The 26908-nt window shown below is 50.1% G+C and overlaps 1 protein-coding gene across 1 annotated transcript in view; it reads left to right on the plus strand.

Moving 5' to 3' along the window:
- The window catches only part of ENPEP (glutamyl aminopeptidase), a 61564-nt gene extending 44500 nt beyond the window's left edge, over nucleotides 1–17064 (plus strand). Inside the window, 9 exon segments of the mRNA XM_055142349.1 lie at nucleotides 401–561; nucleotides 670–725; nucleotides 1971–2121; nucleotides 4059–4132; nucleotides 4228–4335; nucleotides 4552–4722; nucleotides 8024–8164; nucleotides 14737–14815; nucleotides 16297–17064. Of these exon segments, the coding sequence (XP_054998324.1) occupies nucleotides 401–561; nucleotides 670–725; nucleotides 1971–2121; nucleotides 4059–4132; nucleotides 4228–4335; nucleotides 4552–4722; nucleotides 8024–8164; nucleotides 14737–14815; nucleotides 16297–16443 (1088 nt within the window). The 3' untranslated portion in view covers nucleotides 16444–17064.
- The last annotated feature ends 9844 nt before the right edge of the window (nucleotides 17065–26908 follow it).

Raw genomic sequence — 26908 nt, forward strand, 5'->3', positions numbered from 1 at the left:
TTTCTGTTTACCGTATTTCTCATTAGTGTTTCTTCTTTTTTTCCCCTATGTTACCATATGTTTATTAAAATTAGTTCAACTTCAGTTGACATTCTACAAAAATGCCGTAGATCTAGGTGATCTCAACGATCTTTTTTTTTTTTTAACATGGACACAACCTTTCTAGCAATTATTTTATATCTTCTATTTTTTCAGTATATTTCACTTCCAATTTTACCATGATCTTTTTGCCTCATTTCTTTTTCCTGTTATTAGTGCTCGGGATGTCATTCAGTACCTCACGGTGATTCACTAATAAAAAATTAAAAAAAAAAACTACTCTCATGACACATCTCATCGGATTCCTATCTACACAGAAGTTGAAGAATGATGTGTCGTGCCATACATCTGCTTTCATTAGTGTTTCTTTATTACTGCAGGAATCACTTTGGATCCACCATCTCCTGGCGGAGAAACGCTTTTCTCACAGTTAACCCGAATCACATAGGGTTTTACCGGGTCAATTACGAAGAGAACATCTGGAATGACATAGCTCAGAATCTTATCGACAACAATAGACTGGTAAGCTCGGACGGTCACCTCGTTCTCAGACGGAGCTGCTCTGCGTGCATTTCCCCGTCGTGTCTTGCCCTAAGTTTGTTTCTTACTTCTTTTTCTTCTGCTTCCCAGAATTTTTCTGCCCCTGACCGTGCAAGTTTTATTGATGACGCGTTTGCCCTGGCAAGGTGGGTTTCATAACAAGGCTAAGATGATTTACTTGCCGTCTACAGGTTTTCTTCCTTCCACTCACAGCTTTCTTTCCTTCTTTCTTTCTTCTTCTTTCCATCCTTGCTTCCCTCCCTTCCCCCTCCCTCCCTTCCCACCTTCCTCCCTCCCTCCCTCCTCCCTCCCCTCCCTCCCTCCCTCCCTCCCTCCCTCCCTCCCTCCCTCCCTCCCTCCCTCCCTCCCTCCCTCTTTCTTTCTTTCTTTCTTTCTTTCTTTCTTTCTTTCTTTCTTTCTTTCTTTCTTTCTTTCTTTCTTTCTTTCTTTCTTTCTTTCTTCCTTCCTTCCTTCCTTCCTTCCTTCCTTCCTTCCTTCCTTTCTTTCTTTCTTTCTTTCTTTCTTTCTTTCTTTCTTTCTTTCTTTCTTTCTTTCTTTCTTTCTTTCTTTCTTTCTTTCTTTCTTTCTTTCTTGTCACACCTGGCGATGCACAGGGGTTACTCCTGGCTCTGCGCTCAGGAATTACTCTGTTGGTGCTCTGGGGACCATATGGGATGCTGGGAATCAAACCTGGGTCAGCTGCATGCAAGGCAAACGCCCTCCCCGCTGTGCTATTGCTCCGGCCCTTGTACCCTCTTACGAGTAAAGAGAAGCCCCCGCCCCGACTCTGAGGGAGTGGAGATGGACCCAGAGAGCAGCTGGGGCAGCCGTGTGGCCTTGACGAGGACCTCACATCACTGTCCTGCCCGGTGACAGCACAGAAGCCCTTAGGAAGGCGCTTCTGAGCGCGGCCCGTCCCTCTGGGTCCCTGGTGGCACGCAGGCTTCTCCCCAGGGCCCGCTCACTGCAGCCGGGCACTGTGTCAAGCCGGGAATGAAGCATGGAAGGGGGTGATCAGTCTTACGAGCCTCGGTGGGGTTAGACAGAACCAGCTTTCCAGGGCCCAGGCCCGCGGCTGGGAGAGGGACTCGGCATCAGCACTGCTTCCCCGCGTGGTCCCCACCTCAGCGACGCCGTCTTCTGGAAGCTCCCCGTGAGGCCCCTCTCCAGCGGGTCTGTCCGCGGGACCCTGCGCGGGAAAGCCAGGCGCACGCAGCGGAAAGGCCGTTGAGATGGGCTCAGCTCCTTGGCCCCATAAAAGTTTGCAAAGCTGTGGCAGGGAGGAGAGCGAGAGAGACCTGAAGCCCCCGGGTGGGCCGCGGCCACATTTCTATTTCCAAAGGGCAGCTAGTCTTCGGTCTGCAGCGCCTCTGTTTCCCCCTCGTTCCTAGGGCTCAGCTTTTGAAGTACAACGTAGCTCTGAACTTGACCAAGTACCTTAACCTGGAAGAAGAGTACTTGCCGTGGCAGAGAGCCATCTCGTCGGTGACCTACATCATCAGCATGTTTGAGGACGACAAAGAGCTGAACCCTAAGATTGAGGTGAGGTGCTGACGGTGAGCCACAGCGGGGCGAGGGGGTGTGTCTGAAGGAAACAGCTGGAGGAAACACAGTGACACCATTCGTCCAGGCTGTAGCAACTCTCCCTGCGGTTCGACAGCGCCCTGGCTGGCGCATGTGAGTGGCTAAAGGGCTGCTGTCCTTCAATTTTTCTTCAATTATTTGGGCATTGGGGGGCCCCCCAGCGGTGCTCAGGACTTCCTCCTGACTCTGCACTCAGGAATCACTCCCGGTGGGGCTGGGGGAGCCTTGGGCGGATAGAAGGTGTGTGTCTTCCATGTCAGCTGCATGGAAGGCAGACGCGCTGCCCACTGTACCAACTCTCCGGCCCTTACTATTTTATTTAATGTGCACATTTTAAACCACAGCAGTTGCTGCATCTTATTTTCCATGAGTCTGTCTCTGTTGGGGATGAATTTGCTCAGACCAGGACAGAGTCTGTCCTGCTTCCTCCCGCACAGCCGTCTCCACGGTGCGGTTTTTACCGTATGTCACGCATCACACACGCCCCGTCTGGACTGCTCTCTGCTCTCTGCCAGCCCCGGGGCCGTTTTTAAACAAATCTGGGTTCAGATCACTCCCCCCGACTCACAGAACTTACTCCCCGGGGCCCGGGCGGTGCCTCCCTGCTGCTGGAGCCCTGAGTTCCATCCCTGAGCACTGCTGGGTCTGAGCGACACCCCCACCCCCACCCCAGCACCCTGCCAGGTGTGGCCCCCCCACAAGCAACTATGCAAACAAGCAGCAAGATGGCGTCGACAAACTCACGGACCGTTCACTTCGTGGGGACAGTAGCGCTGCCAGCATTTGGCTGGGTGCGAGGATGGGCTAGTGAGATGCCGAGTCGCGTGACCGTCCTTTAAAATCCAGGACAGTATATGTATGTTAGTCACCAGCAGTTTAATCCATCAATACTTGAGCAATCTTGTTTCAGCGGGGGTGAGGGTAGGTGGAGGAAGAATGCCTCTCTCCGGCAGTGCTCAGAGACCAGAGGCCTCTCCTGCACATGGGAGACTGCCCCCCCCCCGCCCCCAAGGGAGCTCCCCACCCAGGAGCAGCCCTGCCCTGCTGGGAACCCCCGGGCTGCCCTGGCAGGGCTGGGCCTGCAAGGTTGCCCGTGGGTTAGGGCCCGGGGGTGCCAGGGTTGAACCATAGATCTGGGCCCGTCAGAAGCTTGTGTTTCGGCCAGCCGCGCCATCTCCCGCCCCCCTACCCCCCGCCCCACGCTCCCACCCCACACCCCCCACCCTCCACCCCATCTTGGGCAGAGCACATGCTAGGATTGTTCTCCTGATCGAGGATCTTTATTACACGGTGACTCTCCAGTGCCACTAGGAAGTGGAGGTGAGACCGACACATAGGCCAGGGGTTAGGGCGCTTGCCTTGCGCGCAGCTGAAGGGTTCACTGCCATGTGCTCTGCCGGCCCTGCCAGGAGCGACCCCTGAGCACAGAGCCACGAGTAATCCCTGAGCACTGCTGGGCCCGAAACAAAAAGGACGTAAAGGGAGGAGGAGGAACTCACGTGGGGGCTAGAGAGATGGTCCAGTACTAGAGCACTTGTCTTTGAGCCCCGGGACCCCACATGGTCCCTCAAGCCCCGCCAGAAGTGGCCTCTTGAACGCAGGGCCGGGAGGAAGCTCTGAGCAGCGTCAGGTGTGTGGCCCCCAGAAAACACAGACAGAAAAAAAAAAAAAGAGTTTCCTCAGAGTTTCACAAAACATCCGGCAAAAGTTCCAGGATGGTCTCGTTCTCAGAACCGAAGCCAGATTGGAACGTGACAAGCGAAAGCGGCGTTTCGCTAAGGACAGCCCCAAAGCAATCTGTCTCGGGAGGCCGCGTCACAACCGCAGATGGCAGTGAGCCGGACACGTGGTACACAGGAAGTCACTGCTCATCGCTCTTGATGCTTTGCTTGCAGGCCTATTTCCGAGATCGCGTGAAGCCCATCGCAGATAAACTGACCTGGAGTGACACTGGAGAGCACATCGAAAGGTAGCCCGGACCCCGCACGGCCCGCCTGCTTGGAGCCTGCCCTAGCTCCCTGTAAAGTGCTCCTCACCACAGCCCCGCGCCTGCTTCCTTCTCAGGTTGCTCCGTGCCTCTGTGTTAGGGTTTGCCTGCAAGATGAAAGATCCAAACGCCTTGAAAAGCGCTTCCGAAGAATTCCAGAAGTGGATCGCTGACCCTTCCTATAGGTGACCGTGCACAATGTGTTTTTATTTCCGGAAGGCTTTGGGATTTTCTTTTCACCTATTTTATTTGAAACCCAGGAAGTGTGTTGAATCAAGTATTTCACTCGCATTAAGGAAACGAGGGGGTGGGGTGCGCAGGTACAGGATGGGGTGTGCCAAGAGGAAAGTCCACACGGAGGAGGAGGAGCCGTGGTGTCCTAAGGCCTGTGTCCCCCGCAGTATCCCTGTGAACCTCAGGCTCCTGGCCTACCGCTACGGGATGCAGAACTCGGGCAACGAGACGTCCTGGAACTACACCCTTGAGCAATACCAGAAAACGTCCTTAGCGCAAGAGAAAGAAAAACTGCTCTATGGCTTAGCCTCCGTGAATAACGTGACTCTTCTCGCAAGGTACGTGGGTGCTCTCGTGTCCCTCGAGGAGGGGCAGTTGGTGGTTTGTATGTCACAGCCTCTCCGAGAGGCGCGCGATGCTCGGTCTCCACAGAAAATCTATTGAACATGATTGGCACTTCCAGGAACCAAACCGTGACTTAACTGAATCCTTAGACAAATAGTCTCCCCTGTGAAAGAGTTCCCGAGGTGGTCAGCGTCCAGGGCCAGAGTTTTCCCCCAGTGCCTCAGCTCTTTCGCTTTCCGTTCTGCTGCTTCCAGGTGACTGCTGTCCTATGCCCTCCAGAGTTCTGGACAAAGATGCCCAAGTCTCGGGCTGGAGCGATAGTACTGCAAGGAGGGTACTTGCCTTGCGTGCAGTGGGCCCAGGTTTGATCCTCGGCATCCCATATGGTTCACTGAGTCCCATCAGGAGTGATCCCTGAGCACAAAGCTAGGAGTAAGCCCTGAGCCCTGAGCACAGTCAGATTTGGTTCCCCCCCACACCCCCAAAAAAAAGATTGACAGGAGAGAAGAGCTCGTCCTCATGGCGATTTCTTTCATTCTCAGAGCTCAGTTGTTCCACGCACCCTCGGGTCCGGAGCTGGGTCATACGTGACTGTTCTGGGTCCCACTCTGGGTCTACGTGATCATTTGCTGGCAAAGATGAACGTGAATTGCTTTGATCTGGGCGAAGTCTGCCCTCCCTTGGATCAAGGAGGGTCACTCTCTCTCCCTCCGCTGCCCCCCGCTCTCTTTCGCTCTCACTCTCTCTCTGTACCCACTTACCTGAGGTTTGCTTTTCTGCAGTTTCAGCTACTCATGGTCAGAATACACAGTGAGATATTAGAGCTCAATCATTTTTATTAGAATGTGTTCTTATAGCCGTTCTTTTTATTGTTGGTTGTTACTCTCTTACAGTGTCTGCTTTGTAAACCAAACTTCCTCACAGGTATGCATAGGAGGAAGCATAGATTATCTGAGGTTCAGCACTGCTCATGCTATTTTTTTTTTTAATATGAAAGATTATTGGAAAGTAGAAGAGAAAGAACCCCCTCTTACAGCCGGGGAGGACCTTCGTGTAGAACTCAGCATGGCTCACCTTGTCTTTTTTTTTTTCCTTTTGGGTCATACCCAGCAATGCACAGGGCTTACTCCTGGCTCTACACTCAAGAATTACTCCTGACTGTGCTCAGGGGATGCTGGGAATCGAACCTGGGTCGACCGCATGCAAGGCAAACGCACTACCCACTGTGCTATTGCTCTAGCCTCTGCTCACACTTTTAAGAACCTACTGGGCGCCCTGGCCTCATGGTCTCTGTCCTTTTTTTTTTTTTTTTTGACTTTTTGGTTAATACCTCCTGGCGATGCTCAGGGGTTACTCCTGGCTCCGCACTCAGGAATTATTCCTGGCGATGCTCAGGAGACCGTAGGGGATGCTGGGGATCAAACCCAGGTCAGTCTCATGCAAAGCAAATGCCTTCCTCGTTATACTTTTGCTCTGGCCCTGGCCTGTGTCTGTTTTTGGATTATGAAGGACTGTGGCACTTGCCTTCTCCTCCGGAGGTTCAGAGACGACTTGAAAGCCCACTGGTGGCTCTTCTCCCGCCCCACACCTTTGCCCTAAACCAACTAGCTCCTGCTTGAGTTAGTCTATTTGTTGTTTGTTTTGCTTACGGGACGGCTTCTGAGTGATTGACGTCTGCCCGTTAGCCACCCCCTAAGGTGCCCTCGATACGTAGAGGTGCCCAGGCCGCGGAGATGAGATGAGCCGGGTCTGCGGTGTTTCCCGGAGATGCGCACAGGCCCACGGAAGGGGCCGACGCACACAGTTACAGCGCAGTAACTGGCGATGGGCCTGCCCCACGAAGCTGGTTCTCATGTGGCGGGGCAGCAACACCCTTTCCCATTTGCCTGAGCAACGCACGGTCCCGCCTTTGTGCACTGCCCCGGAATAACCTGCCAAGACCAAGATCCTTCTGTAGACCAGTTCTCAGGTCGACCCGTAACTTTAGTGGCACTAAATTGTTTATATCTGGTGAGACTAAAGTAAGTCCTTAGATGTCTTACAGAGACTTTGTAGCTAGAGGATAAAAGATGAATTACATAAAAATCCAAGACACCCTGTTTCTGGAAGTTCATTGTTTCAGAGCTAGTCAAGGCATTTCCTTCAGGTACAGCCCCAGAATAAACAGCAGAAATGTCTAGGGCTGGGGTGAGGCCCGAGGGGGCCAGGGGTGGGCCGGGAGGGCTGGTGTGAAGCCAGAGGGGGCTGATGTCCTGGGTTCTATCCTGGTTCACATCCACGCACAAAATGAACAAACTCCATCCATATAGCCCAACGGATTTTGTCACTTGGTTTTCTTGGACTTATTCGTGTTATAAAATAACTACAACAACTAATCTGTCTAGGTTACATTAGAAGGTTGTTTCTCACAACCTAGGGAAAAGCAAACCGAGGCTTAACTGTTTTTCTATTAAAAGTAAGCAAATAGCCGGAGCGTTAGTATAGCAGGTAGGGCGTTTGCCTTGCACACAGCCAACATGGGTTCTATCCCCAGCATCCCATCTGGTCCCCTGAGCACCACCAGGAGTAATTCCTGAGTGCAGAGCCAGGAGTAAACCCTGATCATTGCCATGTGTGACCCCAAAAGCAAAATTTAAATTGATAAACAAAATTAAAATAAATAAAAGTAAGCACGGAAATGTTTTTCCCTGATTTTCTGGTTACTGTATTTTTTTAGTTCAGCCTGATAATAGATGAGTGAAGCATGTCTACTCAATAAATGCATCTATTTTTATATTAGTAGTTACTTTTAAAAAAATAATTTGTGTCTCCCAAGGTTTCAACTTTCAAAATGTTACAGTTTGCATTTCACTTGTGCTAAAAATCATAGGGAGTTCTTTAAAAACAGTTAAAAGCAATTCTACAAAAATTTAAATTGTGGGATGTGATAGCACAGCGGGTAGGGCGTTTGTCTTGCACGCGGCTGACCCGGGTTCGAATCCCAGCATCCCATATGGTCCCCTGAGCACCGCCAGGGGTAATTCCTGAGTGAATGAGCCAGGAATGACCCCTGTGCATTGCCAGGTGTGACCCAAAAAGCAAAAAAATAAAAAATAAATAAATAAATTGTGATTTTTGTCCTTTGGTGTGTTTTAATTACATTTGTCAGTAATGTCTCGAGAACTGCATAATTGAGATAAAAAGCTATGTCCTGTTGAAATTAACTGAAAGTAAAAGGGGAGAAAGAAAAGAAATGAGCTACAGGTGAACATTAAATGTTCATTTAGAATCATTGTCCTGATTGGTTTCTCGTAGGTTTTTGGAGTTGCTCAAGGACCCAAACGTCATTAAGAGCCAGGATGTGTTCACGGTCATCCGCTACATCTCCTATAACCCCTACGGGAAGGTCATGGCTTGGAACTGGATCCAGACCAACTGGGACTATCTGATCGACAGGTGGGATGATCAAATGACGGTTCGCTTATTCTCCTCTTGAACTACCGTCTCTTTTTCCTTCCCCCCAACTTGGTTTAAACACCATGGCTTACAGAGTTGTCCATGATGATTTGTTACAGGCATTTGATATTCCAACCCCAATCCCACCACCACTGTCCCCTCCTCTACACCATTGTGCCCATTTCCCCAACCAGCCCTCAAGTCTGGCCCCATAGCAGGCCCCAAATAATTTATTTTATGTTGCTTGTTACCACTAAGTGGCTGGTGGACTGATCCAAAAATACTTCAGTGAAAGGAGATTTGTGAAAGTTGTTGCCTCTCACCATGGGCCCATGAAGTCCTTGTCTGAGGGAGTACCAAGCTGGTGTTGCTAGTTGAGCCTTCTGTGTTTGCTCTTTGTTGACTGGGCTTAGTTGGCGTCTACGTCACCGTCCCGTCCCATCTGCTGTGCGCCGACTGGAGCGTGCTGTTAGTATTGTAGAGTTTGGATTCCAGAAAATCCAGAACTTTTCACTGGGCAGGGAGCTTACCTGGTGGCGGAACGTGGGTGTGGCTGCCGGAGCTTCTGGGAATATGGGGGCAGGGAACAGGGGTGGGGGTGGAGGTCACCCGCTCCCACTCCGAGAAGGCCTGGGGTTTCCAGCTCAGCCCAAAATCCAGTGTTCCTGAAATTTTCGGCAGTTGGACCCGTCTTGAGGCAGCGGAGGGGGGTCTTAGGCGGGCCCTGGGTGCCCCCTGTTTCTCTCTGGGCCCCGCTCTCCTTGCTCTCTTCGAGTCTGTACAGTCTCGGCCGATCAGAAGTGAAGGGTCACGGTATTTCCCTTCTGAGGATGCGCTGTGCGAGTTCGTTCTTCCGGAAAGAACTGTTTCCAGTCGCTCTACAGAGTCCTGAGATCAGGGGAGGAGGCATTTGGGTCCGTCGGAGAATGTTCCTGTGGGCCATGACCCAGCTTAGAGGGCGGCTGTCATTCCCGGCCACTGTGCTTCTGAGTGCCACCAGGAACAGTCCCAAGGGCCACTCTGGAAGTCCTGGGCACTGCCCTGCCCCCCAGCCTCCTGCCAGCCCGACACCAGGCTCGTACTCAGACCCCAACATTGCATGAAGCCCCCAGAGAACTCCTGAACCCAGCTGAGATCAGAGCCCAGGAACATACCAAGGCCTTTGATCCTACTTGGCCAGAGAATCCATCTTAGCTATTTTGAAAGGTTTTGAGAAAGGAAACTCTAGTTCCCAAATAGAAAGTAGCAGCTGTAGACTGGGAATTCGCAGGCGGGAGAGGGGCCAGTCCCGACATGCTTTCACGAAGTTCTTTGTGCCTCTGTCTTGCATTGACGCACTATTCCCATCCTCAGGCCTGATCTCTCTGACACCAACTCTCATCCAAAGCCTACCCCTTTGACAGTGTAAACGAGAACTCAGAGTGTCACCGTTAAATAGTGCGTCACTGTTAGCCCAAAGGCTTTTACTTACCGTCGGTGACCCACCCTACGACGGACAAGACCCTCCCAGCCACTCATCTGCCCATCTCCCCTCAGCATCGCCCAGTGGGCAGGTACTGCTGTGACTGTCCTTTTGTTTGTTTTGTTTCCAAATGGAATCACCATGAGATACAGTTACAAAGCTGTTCAGTCATAGTGTTCCAACACCCATCCCTCCACCAGTGTACATTTCCTAGCACCAGTATCCCCAGGTTCCCTCCCATCACCCCCACCCCCACCTCTTTCCCTTCCTCTCTCCCTCCTTCTCTCTCTCTCTCTCTCTCTCTCTCTCTCTCTCTCCTTTCTCTCTCTCTCTCCTCTCTCTCTCTTTCCTTTTGGGCATTGTGGTTTGCAATAAGATAGTGAAAGGTTTTCATGTATATCCCTCCTGTTTAAGCACTCAGTTCTTATCCAGCGTGATTATTTCCAACTAATATTGTCATACTGGTCCCTTCTCTATCTTACTCTCCACTACCCCCATCACCCCCCACGTATAATGATCGTTTTTGTTTCTTTGTCCAAAATTTTCTCCAGAAGGCAAAGGATTTATTCCGGCCTATTGAAGTATACACTTCAACTCCGTGGAGGGTGTAGGAGAGTATAGGCTACAGAAAACCCGAGGAGGCTAAGAGAAATGCTTACTATTGAAGGATTATGAAAATAATCCTCTCCTTTGCAGAAAATAGCCATTACCTTATTATCACATGGAATACTTCTTAGTTTTACTTAGCACTGAATAGCTCTGGTGCTATTTATTTCAAACAATGTATGTTTTATTTTAAAAAAATTAGTCTAAGGCTAGAGAAATAGTACAGCTGGTAAGGCGCTTCCTTTACAAGTGGCTTGCCTAGCTTTGATCCCTGGCACCATGTATGGTCCCCCGAGTGGTTCCAGGAAGGTTCCTGAGTGCAGAGCCAGGAGTTAGCGCTGAGCTCTACTAGGTATGGTCCCCCCCAAAAGACAAATTAAAAAATAAAATAAAATAGTTTATTTATTTATTCCAGTACCACACTGTTTTGATTACTATAGCTTTATATACATATTTAAGTTAGAGAGTGAGATGCCTCCCGGCTCCTTGTTTTTCAGTATGGTTTGGGTTATGTGGGGTCTTTTATGATTGCACACAAACTTACAATTGACTGTTTTGAGTGCTTGAAGAGTGATGTCTGAATTTGGAGAGGGATGGCATTGGATCTATATAGTAGTGTAGGTAAGATGGTCATTTTGACAATATTGATTCTTCCAATCCATGAGTATGAAATGTTTTTCCATTTCCTAAAGTCTTCTTCCAAAACACAAAATGTTTATTGTTTTACCTCTTAAAAGCTAGGGGGAAGTGTTGTCTTGTTATAAAAGTCATAAACATCTTGCCTTAAAATAATCCTATGAGAACTCATACTTATTTTTTTCAAGAAAAATAAATTACTTTTATTAATTTATAAATTAATGAACTAAAAAATAAACTACTTTCAATGCTAGTTCCAAAACTCTGGCCAAGGCTTTGAATATTTCTTCATAGTCTAGTGATCTAATTCACATGAAGTATTATTTCAAATAGCTTCAAACATAAAATTATATCATAACCACATGTCAGACATGAAAAAGTAAACTATTAATTATGGTTAGTTTGAGTGAAGAGAATTTCTCCATTAAAGTTGGGTGAGACAAATGAAGTGAGTCAAGTTTTATCCAGATATTTCCAAACTCCAGAATGTTTTCCAGACTTCAGAATGAAATGCTCCCATCTCTAAACAATTGTTTGTCATCCCAAGACAAATGAGTAGCTTTTAAATTTGCTTTTAAACATTTACCACGTGATTTTCATGACAACTGATGTCCATACCCACCAAGGAGTTCCAAAACTTTTGACAAAATTAAGGTACTTCAAAAACTACGCTTTGCTCTTGTCTCTCCCACTGAATTCCTGGACGAAAGTGTGAAGCTGAATGAGCCCCTTCAAGTCACTAGTGTGTGATAAAGTTTGGTTTTAATTTATGGCTCTCAATGAAAAATTTAGTCAATGGCACATGACTGAAACCACTTAAACACTGCCTCATAAACAAAATAATTTCATAAGCACTTAATTAAAGGTTTATGTGCATCAAAATAACTTCTGGATAACAGAGTAAAAGGCACATGAATATTTGGTCCAAGAAGATGATTTCTATGATTATTTTCAAAACAGTTAGGATCGAATTTAATCCCTATGTCACTGTTAAAAAGTCACACGGCTTCCTTTTATTATTTGAGAAAAAAATATTGTTAGAGGAAATGCAAGCTAACAAAATCAGGGTACAGTAGCCATGCATGGTCCCTTCACCCTGCCCCCCATCTTGCTCCCCTAGAAACAGCCCTCTGCTCCCACACTTCTGCTTTTCCTGGAGTCATTTCTCTGTGGTTATTTATTTACAGAAATGCAGCCATAGTAAACACAGGGGCATCAAGCCTCCTTCCCCACCCACACATACCCCCACACCCTCCTATATCACGGGTGTTTTTTCTGTCCTTTAAGTCTTCATAACAAAGCAAAAACAAAAACAGAAAACATTTTTGATGCTAGAATCTTAGTGTGTAGGTGCATCTCAGTGATAGGATGACTCCAAACTCCAGACTCTATGAATAACGTATGGACGAAGAACATCTAAACAAAATCTCTTTGTTCCGTTGGAATGTCCTTGACAACTTCTGTGGGTCCCAGGGAGCACTGGTGCAGGAGTGATGGGCGAAGATGTGCATTCTCCTGCATGCTGTGGGGCTCTCACTCAGGAAAGAGTCTGCTGGCCTGTTTTCCCCAACCATTGCACTATCTGGTGCAGTCATTCTTTCTTTTTTAAATTAAATTTTATTTTTATAAGGTTGTTCTCAATTATTCAATATTCCAACACCGATCCCACCACCCTTACATCTTACCCACCACCATTCTTTCCAATTTTTCCAACCACCACCCAAGTCCGCCCCAAATAATTTATTTTGACCCTAAATAATTTATTTTGCATTGATTGTTATGAATAATTCTCTAAAAATGATCAAAAAAGATTTTCTTAGAAGGAAGTGTGTGAAGAGGGGCTGGAGCAATAGCACAGCGGGTAGGGCGTTTGCCTTGCACATGGCCGACCCAGGTTCTAATCCCAGCATCCCAGATGGTCCCCTGAGCACTGCCAGGAGTAACTCCTGAGTGCAGAGCCAGGAGTAACCCCTGTGCATCACCAGGTGTGACCCCCCAAAAAAAAAACCAAAACAAAACAAAAAAAAAGAAAGTGTGTGAAGATTGTTGTATTTCACCCTGGAGCCAGTGAGCCCCTATCTAAGAGATTACTAACATGTTGTTACAGTTTGAGCCTTGTGTGCTAATATGTTTTTAATTGAGGTTGTTTGTCTTCTACCTTACATCCTGGCCAATGTGTGCTGGTGTCCTGGTACATTCGTGGCATAGAGTATGAGATGTTGCATGCTCCAGGAATTCTAAAACTTTAAATAAGGTGATACAGCTGGAGTTAGATTTTTAGCTGGATGGTGACCCTGGGGTCTGCAGGCATCTCTGCAGCTTGTTGATCTCTTTCGATCAAGATTTATTTGTTAAGTATCTGGATCATGGCTGGTTCATGAGCTTATATGGCACCAGAGGCAGTTTGTGGGCGTGACTGCCAGTCTCCCGGGAAAACAGGGACCTGGGGGAGGTTTCCCATCCCCAACTCCATGAGACCCTGGAGTGTCACAAAACCCGCAGACCTCAGTTTCTCCGCAGACCCACTCATGGATGAGCTCGTCCGAGCCTGTGGAGATTGTCCGAGAGCCTGGTGGTGATTGGACTCTGAGGCTTTCAGGCTGCGGGGGATCTGTTAGGACGGGGGGTGGGGACTCACCTGCCCCCCTCTGGGGTGCCCCAGATATGAGGTTCAGCCTGGCGTGGGGTCTGGAGGCATCTCTGTAGCTCTCTTGTGGATCTCTTAGTTGTGAGATTTAGTTTTGTTGTGAGATTATCTGTGAGATTCATTTGTGAGTCCGGTGCAGTGATTCTTCAGTAGCCTTGCCGAGTACTGGACAGTGCTGGCCACTCGCTGTGAACTGTGATTTCAGTACCTGTCCTCCACCCCCTCCCTCCCCGCTCCTCCCCCCAACCCCCCCCCCCCGCCCCCGGTACTGCCGTACTGGCAGTGTGGCCAGAGGGAAGTACTTCAGCTGGACCCACCTGTGTCTCTGTCCTGGGGAGCCCACCCCTGCTGGGGCCCAGGGGGAGGGTGGGTGCTATGGAGAACGGCGAAGACAGGGAGAGCGGGTGCAGGCCCCGGGAGACAGATGCTGCCGGGCACAGAGGCCAAAGCAAGAGCCTGAGGGGGCGGGGGGGGGCGGGGGGCGTGTCAGGGCTAAATCCTGAGCTCAGGGAGATGCAGAGAGCACTGGTTAGGGCAGCGGGGCGAGCATAGGTATGCTGGGACACAGAAGGCAGCCCCTGAGCAGGACCGCGGGTCAGCGTTCCTCATTGCAGTCATTCTCCTGAGGGCAGCGAGGGCGGGAGGCTCCAGTCCTGCTGCTGGAAGCGTGGACTTGAAGGGAGGGGCGGGGACAGCCCGAGAGCGGGGGCGGGGACAGCCCGAGAGCGGAGGCGGGGCTTGCCCTCCCCTCCCCCGAGCAGAGCATCACTGGTCCTGTCCTGCGGTTTCACGCTCCACGGCTGGGCCCCGGGTCACGTCTGCAGCTCACTGGGCGGGACCTGAGCCAGCAGAGGCTGCCGGGGCGCTCCTGTGTGTTGGGGGGCGCAAACGGAAAGGCGTTGTGGGGACCGCAGCACGCAGAGGAGATGGGGGTGCATCTGTCCACAGAGAGGAGGCCAGGGGCCAGGGCGAGGCTGCGAGGGCTGGAGCGGGTGCAGGAACCCCATGGTCAAGCTCTGGTACCCTAGGACCCCCCCAAAACAGTCACCCCCACCCCAAACCCCAGAATTTACTAAGAATTTCTTCTGTTTAAAATAATTTTCAGTGAAACGTGTTTCTTTGCTGCGTGTTGAACCTACTAAAGTTGGGGAGATGTGGGTCGGAAGGAGAGTTAGCCCCTCGGGTGTGCGTGCACACACCTCACTCTCAGTTTCTCCTCAGATACACGATCAATGACCGGAGTTTCGGCCGCATCGTCACCATAGCAGAGTCCTTCAACACGGAGCTGCAGCTCTGGGAGGTGAGAAGCAAAATCACTCTTTACCAGAAGGGAACAAACTTCGATTAAAAAAAAAACCAAACACGTGGGGCTGGAGTGATAGCACTGTGGGTAGGATGTTTTCCTTGCGCACAGCCGAGCTGGGTTCGATTCCCATCATCTCACCCATATGGTCCCCTGAGCACCACCAGCAGTGATTCCTGAGTGCAAAGCCTGGAGTAACCCCTGAGCATCACTGGGTGTGACCCAAAAAGCAAAAAAAAAAAAAAAAAAAAAAAAAAAAAGGTAGAGCAAACGTTTTCTTTTATTCAGAAGGAAAGGAAGAAATATAATTTGGGGAATGTTTATTTTGGGTTTAGGGGATCCTGGGGTTTAGTCCTGGCTCTGTGGTCAGGGATGACTCCTGGTGGGTTCAAGGGACCATCTGGGATGCTGGAGATTGAACCTGGGTTGGCTGCGTGCACGGCAAATGCCCTCCCCACTGTAGTCTCTCTCTGGCCCCCAGATATAATTCTTATATTGAACAGGACCCACAGGCAGTCAAGTGCCAACACACAAACACACAGCCGAAATCCCGCTGGGGATTTCAGTGCTAAGTCAAGGACCACGAGGATGGCGCAATAGAACAGCCGGCCCCACGGTTCCCTGTGTGGGGGGTGGGGGGTGGGGGGAGTGAAAAATATCCTCCAAGTGGAAAGCACGTCTATCAGGTTTCGAGTTCGTGGGCTGACAGCGGGGAGGGGAAACTGCCCCTCAGTGGGTGTAAATTCAGCACCCTGAGAAACAGCCACAGGCCGAGCCCCTCCCATCAATCTCCCTGTGGGGAGGGGAGTGTGGAGGGGAGCACGGGGAGCACAGAGCCGCTTTTCTTTCAGCAGACCCAGTTTGTTTTTCTTCACCTTTTTCTTCTTGTAACAAGTCCTTAAAAAAGGGATCTCGGGGCTGGAGTGATGGTACCTCGGGGGAGGGGCTTTCCTGGCACGCAGCTGGCCCGGGTTTGATCCCCGCCACCCCACAGGCTCCCCCCCCCCCCCCGTTACCCCACCAAAAACAGCTCTGAGGACAGCCAGGAATAAGCCCCAAAGGAAAAGTGAACCCAGAGCACCTCAAACTAGCCCGTGTTCCCGGGGTAGAGGTTTTAGCAGAGCCATCATGCCACAGAGCCCCTGTTCCCGGGACCACCCCGGGAAGGCGCCAGAGGGAAGGAAGCCGGAGAGAGCAGAGGCAGGAAGGGGCAGCAAGGCGGGAGCTGGCCTGGACCAGCAGCCAGGCCCCGGCTTCCGGTTCTGGCTTCCAGACCATGGGATGGGGGGAGCTGTGGGGGGCTATGGGGGACCCCCCCCAGGCCTCAAGCCACACTCCAGGGGCTATGGCCCCAGACAGCGCTGATACTGGCTTCCCAGGGACGGAGGAAAGAGGTCTAATTTCAATCAAAGGCCTGAAGAATCACTGGCCCGGGGAAGCTCTTCTCCGTCATTTCATCACGTTCCTCTCCCTGGCAGATGGAAACCTTCTTCGCCAAGTACCCAGAAGCCGGAGCAGGGGAGACCCCTCGGCAGCAAGTGCTGGAGACCGTGAAAAACAATATCGAATGGCTGAGACTAAACAGAGACAGCATTCAGAGCTGGTTTCCAGACGTTGTTCCGTAAAACGTGTTCAAATAGCACCTTTTCTTCACGTGGACTTGCCGCTTCGCCTCTCAAAAGCCTTTCCGCGGCCTCACTTCCCAGTGCTCTGGGAGGGATCTCCCGCCCAGGTGGTTTGCTACATGCTGTGTCGTTTGTTTGGCAAAACTTCTCAACTGTCCCTCTTCGTTTCTGAAGGAAGATACTAACAGAGTAGCGAATACACTCAGGGATTTCGAAGTATGCTTCATAGGAAACTCTTTACAAACCGGAAGAGAATTTAATAGCCATTTTAATATCTTTAAATATCATTCTCTGTATCTTCAATCTGTGAAAATCGAACGACTAGGTCTTAGCTTTACACTTTTTAGCACCAAAGAAACACCACTTAATCTTCTCTCTTGCTTGAGTTTTAAAGTTTAAATTCCAGTACCCCGAGGGACCCACATTCCCATCTTCATCTTTCTTGTTCAGAATTATACCGCTCTCGTATCATTTTATTCACACACGTCTTCCTCCTCGGATTCTAGCAAAGTAGCCTGGTGCCAACATCTCACCTGAGGAGCACACAGCAGCCTCAGACACGGCTGGCTGCGGTCTCCGCTCTGCTAAAATCAAGCAGAGAACTCGCCTGTTCAAAATAAAACCGAATGATCACCGTGAAAAAACAAGGTTGTTTTCCAGCGTGACTTTATTCTTAGGGAAGTGGCCTGAGGAATCCAGCCCTCAGGAATGAAGCCGGGCGCTTCTGGGCTTGCTGCTCTGCCGTCTTGCTCCTTCCCTGCAGAGCCCCCTCAGGTATGCCATGGCGTTAGGAGGACACACTGCTTAGCCCTGCTCTGGGGAGTTCAGAGGGACGCCGCCCACTGACTGGAAGTGTGCGCAGGAAGGAAACAGGGCTCGTTACCCTGCAGGACTCCGTGGCTGGAGAGTTGAGCTCTGACTCCGCCTCGCAGTTCCTATGTGGAATCGAGGGTGTCCGTGGAGGTGGATGTCTCTAGCCTGACTCTGAGAATCTCTCTCTCTGCAGAGATGATCTTACAGCTAAACCTGGAGGGGCTGGAGCGATAGTACGGCAGGTTGGGCGCTGGCCTTGCACACAGCTGATCTGGGTTCCATCCCTGGCACCCCAGAGGACCCCTGAAGCACCATCAGGAATGATTTCTGAGCATAGGCCCCCAAACAAAAAAATATATATTTTTTCTTTTTTGGGTTACACCCGGTGATGCACAGGGGTTACTCCAGGCTTTGTATTCAGAAATTACTTCTGGCGGTGCTCAGGGGACCCTATGGGATGTTGGTCTGCTGTGTGCAAAGCAAACACCCTACACACTGTACTATCGCCCCAAATAAATACATTTTTAAAAATTAAAGATTAAGGGACTGGAGTGATAGCACAGCGAGCAGGGCGTTTGCCTTGCACACGGCTGACCTGGGTTCGATTCCCAGCATCCCATATGGTCCCCTAAGCACTGCCAGGAGTAATTCCTGAGTGCAGAGCCAGGAGTAACCCCTGTGCATTTCCGGCTGTGACCCAATAAGCAAGATAAATAAATAAAATCAATAAAGATTAAACCTTGAGGTCTTGATCCATCCAAATCTGTGACTTGGTTAAAGCCATCAGCTTTGTAGGATCCGGTGGCAAGGATCCGTTTGAATCATCGTGGATTCTGAGCTGATCCCCACTGTGAGTCTAACAGGCGGGGAGATGGCAGATCACTGTGTTTTCACTGCCACATGGGCAGTCTTGAGTGGCCGGGACGTTCAGAAGTAGGAGACAATAGAAGACTGGCATTGCCTGGGGGATCGTCGAGGCCTGCAGGAACAACCAGAACCTTAGCTTCCGTTTTATTTCTATCCTGTTGTGCCCCACGGGGTACTGCAAACTCGGAACTTTCCCAGTCGCTGTTTCTTTCTTTTTTTTTTTTTTTTTGCTTTTTGGGTCACACCCAGCGATGCTCAGGGGTTACTCCTGGCTTTGCACTCAGGAATTACCCCTGGCGGTGCTTGGGGGACCATATGTGATGCCGGGGATTGAACCTGGGTTGGCCTCGTGCAAGGCAAACGCCCTACCCGCTGTGCTATCGCTCCGGCCCCTCTATTTTTTTTTTCTTTTTGGGTCACACCCGGCAATGCATAGGGGTTACTCTTGGCTTTGTACTCAGGAAATACTCCTGGTGGTGCACAGGGGACCACATGGGATGCTGGGAATTGAACCCAGGTCAGCCACGTGCAAGGCAATTGCCCTACCCGCTGTGCTATCGCTCCAGTCCCCAGTTGCTGTTTCTTAATGATCACTTTTCGGTACACGCTGGCTGTGAAACTGGCAGGGGCAGGAAAAGAAGATTTTTTTCTTTTTTAATGATCATGGGAAGAAATTTTCAGGCCAAAACTTTAAAGATGATATTTTGAATGAGTTAATAATCAAACCACACACCATAACTCATCTGGAAAGCTCCATTATACTCCTAGGGATTAACACCCCAACTTCAGGGCAGCACCCCATGTCTCTGTTGTTGCGAGTGGACAAATTAGGAAGTAGGGTGGTTTTACTCTCCAGATTGTATTTATAAGCAAAATTTCAAAACAAAGCAATGTGGGACATGGTGACTAAAATAGATCCCCACTTGGCCTGCTGGTGTTATGTTCCTTCCATCCCATTCTGTTTTGTTCCATTTTAAACACTCAACTGAGGATGGGTTTGATGTTCTTCAACCAATTGAGAAATAGTGTGTAACACTCGTAATAACTCCCGGAGCTCATTATCCTTCTCCAACAGTATCTAGATCTTAAAACATTGGTTACCAACTCATGGGCATATGCCCAGCACAATTTACTGCTAGCTTGGTTTTTCCCAAGGAAAGGAAGAAAAAACAAACTCGTATGTTGTTTCCAAAATGAAATCACAGTAAACTTTCTGTTTTGGGGGCACACCCGGCAGTCCTCAGGGATTACTTAATCCTGGCTCTGTGCTCAGGGGTCCCCCCTGGCGAGGGTTGGGGGACCAGACGGCCCTTATGCAGTCTTCTCTGGAACTTTGCAGGATCAAGTCACAGAAGAAAAACTGCAGAACGAGATAAGCCTTGTGCTAATAATTCAGGTGGATTTGTGCCTGAAACTGGCCTATGTCAGAGGTATGTCCATTATCAGAGCAAGCCACTGCTGGGATTGGGTTTGATAAAGGCCCCATATCCAAACTGCAAACAAAACAAACCTCTAAGACTCAGGAATAAGAAAAGAAAGTTGGATGTTTGGGGGGGGGGGTTCACTCCAACTGTTGCTGTTGTAGCCGCTAGGCTTGCTGTTCTGGTCTGTCTACTGACAAAGATTTGAAGCAACAACATCTCGGTAGTAACGAGCACTTTCATCACTTGAATCTTGGTTTCTAATCCTCCCAAAGACCATAACTCTGGGCCAAGCGGGAGAAAACAATTAAGCAAACTGCCGTTGAGAGCCATTCTGCAAAATACAGGATCAGTCCTGAAACCTCTCCAGGTCATCAAAAATCAATGAAGTCTGAGAATTTGTTACAATCAAGAGGCACCTTCCGGGCTGAAAAGAGAGTTTGGGAGTGAAGGCACTTTGCCTAGCATACAACTGACCCAGGTTCGAGCCCCTGCACTGCAATGTGGTCCCCTGAGGACCATCAGGCGTGATCCCTAAGAAGTAAGCCCTGAGCATGGCAGGGCATGGCCCCCAAACAAAACAAACCAAAAGACCCCTAAGAAGAGGGGAAATTTAAATAGAACCTGCATGGAATCCTAAAAATGAGGAAATGTAGCACAGTATGGAATTCAGCTGATGAAAATAAATCTCAGTAACCTGTAAAAAACTAAAGCTCTCGGCGGGGCGCGAGCACTCGCGGGCTCTCTGGGCGGCTCTGTCTCACCGCCCGCGTTCGGTGCCCCAGAGCCGCTGTGTGTGCTGTCGGTCAAGGGCAGGCGACGGAAGGAAGAAGGCCAAGACTGGTTGCTCGATCAGTTTATTTCATTCTCTCTCTCTGCTTCTCTCCCGGCTCTCGGTCTCTCTCAGGATCTGTGGATCTGGCCCCCGTGGATCCGGCCCCGTGGATCTGGCCCCCGTGGACCTGTCTCCCCAACCCACTCTTACAGCCTAGCTAAATCTCCCCAGCATGAGGGGGTTGGGGCATACACATAGGTGTGGTCCCCATCAATAGGGTAAGGTTCCTTTTCCTTAGGGGATGCTTCTCCTAGGACTTAATTCTCTTTCAGCAGGAGGATCCACCCAAGGGCGGAGTCCCATGAATGTGTTTCTCTTCTCCTCAGCCAACAAACATATAAGAATTCATAATATTAATTATTTTGTATGGACACAATAAGAGATGCATTAAAGCTTATAGAATTGCTCTCCTGGGGCCATCTCAATCTCAGACTACAGTGCTCAGGCCAGATCAGTCTTTCCTATCCCTGGCAGGGTCCCAGTCTCATAATTACTATTGGATCATGACAGCATTTGTCTATGATCAAGCTCTTAACTTTTTTTTTTTTTTTTTGCTTTTTGGGTCACACCCAGCGATGCTCAGGGGTTACTCTTGGCTTTGCACTTAGGAATTACTCCTGGCGGTGCTTGGGGGACCATATGGGATGCCGGGGATCGAACCCGGGTCGGCTGCGTGCAAGGCAAATGCCCTACCCGCTGTGCTATCGCTCCGGCCCCACAAGCTCTTAACTTATAGTTAAGAATTAGGCACTTTGGCCAGGCCCATCTCGATGCCAGGGTAGCACATAACTCACCGCTTGCCCTGGATCCTTCCCGTCCCACGTCGGAGACCCTACTTTGGGGTGCTAGGAACTGAGGGCAACTGAGGCTTAAGTGGAGAAAGCAGATGCCCGGGAGGGAATAATATTCGAGGCCAATTAATTCCCAAGTTATAAAAACATAATATTGTCTTCTTGTGTCTATACAAAACAGACATAGCTTTAAAGTAAATTATTCAAAAGGCACAAGAAGAGGAGAAAGGCAATATAATATAAATTAAGTATCCTAGGAAGGTCTGACCTTACAAATTAGCAGAGTCAGATTAAGGGAAAGCCTCGGATTAACTCTTTTGGCGAAGAGAGCATGGAGAACTGATTATAGCTAAACAAAGGGATGGGAGAGATTCGGGAACACCTTGATGGGTGTGACTGGGGTAAGCCTAAACTCCGGGGGAAACCGGGACAAGCTACTTGTGGCAAGGAGGGAAAGGACAAAGTAATGTCATCCTACAGTAACCATTGAATCTATGATGGATTTCTTAATACTTCCTCTCTGCTCTGGTTAGAAACTGAATGAGTCCTAGGATCAACCATCTGACCTCAGCTCTGCTCCTGGATAACTGTTAGATTCTGAGCAAGTAACTCTCTTTAGCCAGCCTAGTTCTTCATGTTAAAACAGTGACTTTCTTCACTTATCTACATGTTAATAAGAAACACATCAGAAGGGCCGGACACGTAATGCGATTTAGAGACGACCGCTGAACTAGAGCTGTTACTGACTGGATTCCATGGGACGTCAAAAGACCGCGTGGCATCAACGGATGACAAGTGATACAAGTGACAAGTGAATAAGAAACAAGAATACTTTCTATGTGTGCATAAAGCCAGGGATGTGCTTAGCATGTGCCTTGCATTTCATAGACCTAGGCTGGATCCCTGGTACTACCAAAAAATATTAAAAGGTGCTAATATCTGCTTCGTCAGACTCTTGGAAGGATAAACATTAGGTAACAATAACCAAAACATCTGGCAGAGGCTGGCATGATGGCGCTTCCCTTCCATGCGGCTGACCTGGGTTTGACCTCCCAGTGCCACAACTGATCCCTGAGCACAAGAGCCAGGAGTAAGTCCTGAGCACTTCTGGGTATGGCCCCCAAACAAAAACAAAACATCTGGCATATAATTGGCACACATGTGATTAATGACTGCTAGAATCTGACCCTACTTGCAAGTCACAGTGTGTCCTGGAAGCCAAAATAATGTAGATTTTTGTAGAAGCATGATGTAGAAGCATTCTAGTCTGTAAACCTAGTGTTTTTCGTTTTAAAACTCTTTCACATTATTCTTCCATTGCATTTTTGCCTTTATGCAGCTATTTATATATGTCTATAAATACTGCAAATGGCATAAAACATCACATGGCACATATAACTCAGAAGCATTAAGTATACTTGCATTGTTGTACACCCATCAAAACTATCTCCAGAAAATTCCCCAGCATCCCAAACTGAGATTCCATAGCTATTCAGCAGTTCATGCTAGTCTCCCTTCTTCCTAGCCCCTAGTAATCACTATTTTAAGCCTTTTTTTCTATAAATTTGACTATGTTCTGAAATTGGCAGAGAGTGTCTTGCCCCTGCGCCTGGCTGTCTTCCCCAGGGTACCTCAGAGGCGACTTCATGGCTGCGTGACATCTTATAGCCTACTTCTCCCTCTGGGAGAACCTGGCAAGTTACCAAGAGTTTCCTGCCCACATGGGAGAGCCTCGCAAACTCCCCATGGTGTACTCGTATGCCAAAACCAGAAACAATGATGGTCTCATTTCCCTGACCCTGAAAGAGCCTCCAATGTGACATCAATGGAAAGGACGAGTAAAGAGAGGCTGCTAAAATCTCAGGGCTATGACGAATGGAGATGTTACTGAGACCGCTGGAGAAATTTGACAATTAATGGGATGATGATGATGATGATGATGATGATGATGATGATGATGATGATGATGATGATGATGATGATGCTGTAGAAGTATGAATGTTTGGGCCGGAGTGATAGCACAGCGGGTAGGGTGTTTGCCTTGCACGCGGCCGACCCGGGTTCGATCCCCGGCATCCCATATGGTCCCCCAAGCATTGCCAGGAGTAGTTCCTGAGTGCAAAGCCAGGAGTAACCCCTGAGCATCGCTGGGTGTGACCCAAAAAGCAAAAAAAAAAAAAAAAAGAAGAAGTATGAATGTTTACTCTTAAGTCTAATGTTGTAGATTAATACTTTGCATCTAGCACTGAAGGGGTGGCTATTACTTGTTAGAAATTTAAATATTTCTAAAAGGTAGAATTTTAAAGTGCCATATCTATTTTGATAGGGGATAAAAACTTTATCATCTCTGAGAAGTTTTCATAAGTTCTCATACAAATACCATGTATTCATTTGGTATTTGCTTATTTGAGGTCTAATTATATCTTGTCTATTTGAAAGGGGCTTCATTAAAAAGAGAGTAGGTAAAAGAGAACAACTTGAGTTCATGACCATGGCTACAACCAAAAACAACAGTGCATTGGGTCACGGACTATGTCTCCTGAAAAGTTGTTTTTTTTAATCACAAGAAGAAAATTCAGTATTAGGATCTAACACCCTCTAGGCCCACATACTGTGCTGAGAAACAAAAGCATGAATCAACAGTAAGAGTGCCGACACCTGCTTGCAATACTAACAGCAAAACATCAAACCCAAACTTATTTTATTTTATTTTTTGCTTTTTGGGTCACACCCGGCGATGCTCAAGGGTTACTCCTGGCTCATGCACTCAGGAATTACTCCTGGTGGTGCTTAGGGGACCATACGGGATGTGGAAATAGAACCCGGGTCGGCCGCGTGCGAGGCAAACACCCTACTCGCTGTGCTATCTCTCCAGACCCACAAAATTAATTTTTTTAAAAGAAAAAACAAAGGGGGGCTGGAGAGATAGCACAGCAGGTAGGGCGTTTGCCTTGCATGCGGCTGACCCGGGTTCAAATCCCAGCATCCCATATGGTCCCCTGAGCACAGCCAGGGGTAATTCCTGAGTGCAGAGCCAGGAGTAACCCCTGTGCGTTGCCAGGTGTGACCCAAAAAACAAAAAAAAAAAAAGAAAAGAAAAGAAAAAACAAAAACCAGTGTGGTAAACTTGATGTGTGACCAGAACATATCTAGCAAATCAACGTCGTTTCCAAAGGAATTTTCATTTCCTCCTGAGCAGTGCAGACTTCACTAGATTAACCTGCATATACTAGAATTACGAGCGGCCTCTAGCGGCCGCTTGAGGGTGTTACACTGTGGCTTTGCAAATCCGTTTCAGACTCTCTGCTCTGACTAAAGGACATCCAAGGAACCGGGGAAGCTCAGAGCCAGATGAGCTGTATAATTTCACTCAAACCCAACCATTTGCAATGCTTCTATTTTATTTGCAATTCGTTATGTAATTTAAAAGTAATTTGTAAAAAAAAAATAGCTAGCAACGAAATGGGCTGGTGTCTGAATCTTAAAGGGGCTGGGCTGGGGGCATCGGGGTTAAGGAACGGAACCATCTAAGTGAAGACAGGTGTGATGGACGGACCCGCACCGCTCAGCCTCCTCCAGCTCCTTCATCACGCGTGCCCGGGAGAAACCCTCGTGGGGGGATAGAGGCATCTCCTCTGCCTGAGAACCACCGAACTTTCCTGAGTCTCACCGTTCCAGCCCGCAGAGGGGACACATTTTCCCCACAGTGCAAGGACACCCAAGACGCGTGTCCCCAGCCGCTGGGCTGCAATGCAGCCGGCTCCGCCAACCCCCTGGCTTCTCAGCGCAGTGAAAATGAGTCCGTAAGTCTTCCTCCCCAACAGCACCGCTGCAGTGACTCCCAGATGGGACCCAGGATGGGCCGCAGGACGCTGCCCTGGTGGGCACGGACAGCGCCAGGGAACCCTACAGCTCCCCCGCCTTTACCAAGGGAGGCACCACCGCTACCTCTGCGTCCTTGTTTCTGCTCTTGTGCGCCAAGTCACCAAGTGCCAGAGACCCCCCAGGCACTCCTAGGGGCTCTTCCTGTCCCCCCCCCATCCCCCGTTCTGCTCCAGAGTCCAAGGGTTGACTGTTACTGGATTCCCATTTCCGGGTTCTGTTTCCTCATCGACCACACACGGGATCACCCAGCCCTTGCCTTTCTCCCTCTGACTATTGCGTGTGCGTAAGTGACTCCCGGCTTGCGCCGCCTCTTACAGCCCCGCCCGACCCCATTGTCTCTGAGACCGCATTTTCCTTGATCTCCCCATCTGTCTCGGCCCTTGGGTTGTTCCCCTCGCGTGGCTATTCCAAGCAACAGTGAGCTCAGGGTGCAAATGTCTCCTGGGCTCTGGTTTTGTTGTGTGTGTGTACCTGGGGGAGATGCCAAGAAGCGGAAACCCTGGGCCACATCGAAGCCCACTTTGAGTCTCTGCAAGAGGCTCTGCATACACTTCTCCACAGAGGCTGAACCCAGCGGCAGCCCCCAGCAGTGACTGAGACCCCCCTTCTTAGCACCTCCTCAGCAGACGCTTTGGTGGGGGCCAGGGCTACTCCTCGCTGGCTGCGTGGGGGGTGGGGAGGGCCCCCAAGAGCACAGACAGTTGGAAGATTCCACAGGGATTGTGCCAAGGATGGGGGGGAAGTTGCCAAGAGTTGGGGCAAAACTCCAGTCTCCCAAGAGGAGAGCCCTGGCTGGGTGGGGGCAGGGGGTTCCCATATCCCACCCCCCACCCAGTGTTTGGGGACCGGAGCTCCCCCATGCTCCTGGGCTGTGGATGCCCTTTGCATTCCAGGGCCATCCAGACCTCACTTGCTCCTGTGCCTCAGTGGGCCTGGTGGGGACTGACGGGGTCATATGCCAGAGCACAGCCCAGTGCGGCCCCACCTGCCACGGGGGCAGCGTCCAGTGCCACACGTGCTCCCCTGTGCCTCTGCCTGTTCCCCAGCCGGGCATGGCAGTGCCCGCCAGCAGTGCCCACCTGGCAAGCCTATTTCCCAGCCCGCATCTAGACAGGGCCCGTGCTCACGGGGTGTGCCCATCTCGAGTGCGCCCGTGCCTATGTCCCAGCCCGAATGTGGGCACCGCATGTGCAGCGTGTCCCTATTTCCCGCACCGTCTTAGCGCACCTGCCCATCTCGGAGCGCCCGTGAGGGATGGCCTGGGAACCCCGTCTCCCGGGGCTGCTTCTGTGCTGACAATTGGGGTCTCCGGGCTCGGGGACTCCGCCACGGGGACCAAAGCTGAGGCCCCGTGGCCAGCGTGAGTAAGCCGTGGCGCGCCAGCTCCCCGAAGGGGCCCGGGGCCAAAGTGGGGCGAATCCCGGGAAAGGTCGGGCGCAGGGCTAGCGGGGACCGCGGAAGCGCGGCACAGTGTCCGTTGGGTGGACAGGAGAGGACACGCAGGGTTTGCCACCTCCAGGGGCCCCGACTGCCCGGGATGCCCCCCCCCCAAAAAAAAAGAGCCGGAGGCTGAGGGCGCACGCGCCAACACGGCCCCTTCTTGCACCCGTGAAGAGCATCCTTTGATGCCCCAGCTGGGCGCGGGAGGGGCCTTTCGGCTCCGCGGATGCGGAATCTATTTTATTGTATTTCACTTATTAGAAACACCAGCCTCCGCCGGGAGAGCGGCTCATGGTGAGTTCACATTTGCTAAGTAGGGGTGCGGTGCAGAAATCAGCACCCCTGTCGCCCATGGGCCCCAGGAGACGCACCCTGACCCGGGAACAGCCAGGCTGCCGACCCATCAGTCATCT

This window comes from Sorex araneus, chromosome 6, assembly GCF_027595985.1.
Source record: "Sorex araneus isolate mSorAra2 chromosome 6, mSorAra2.pri, whole genome shotgun sequence".
NCBI classification, from domain to species: domain Eukaryota; kingdom Metazoa; phylum Chordata; class Mammalia; order Eulipotyphla; family Soricidae; genus Sorex; species Sorex araneus.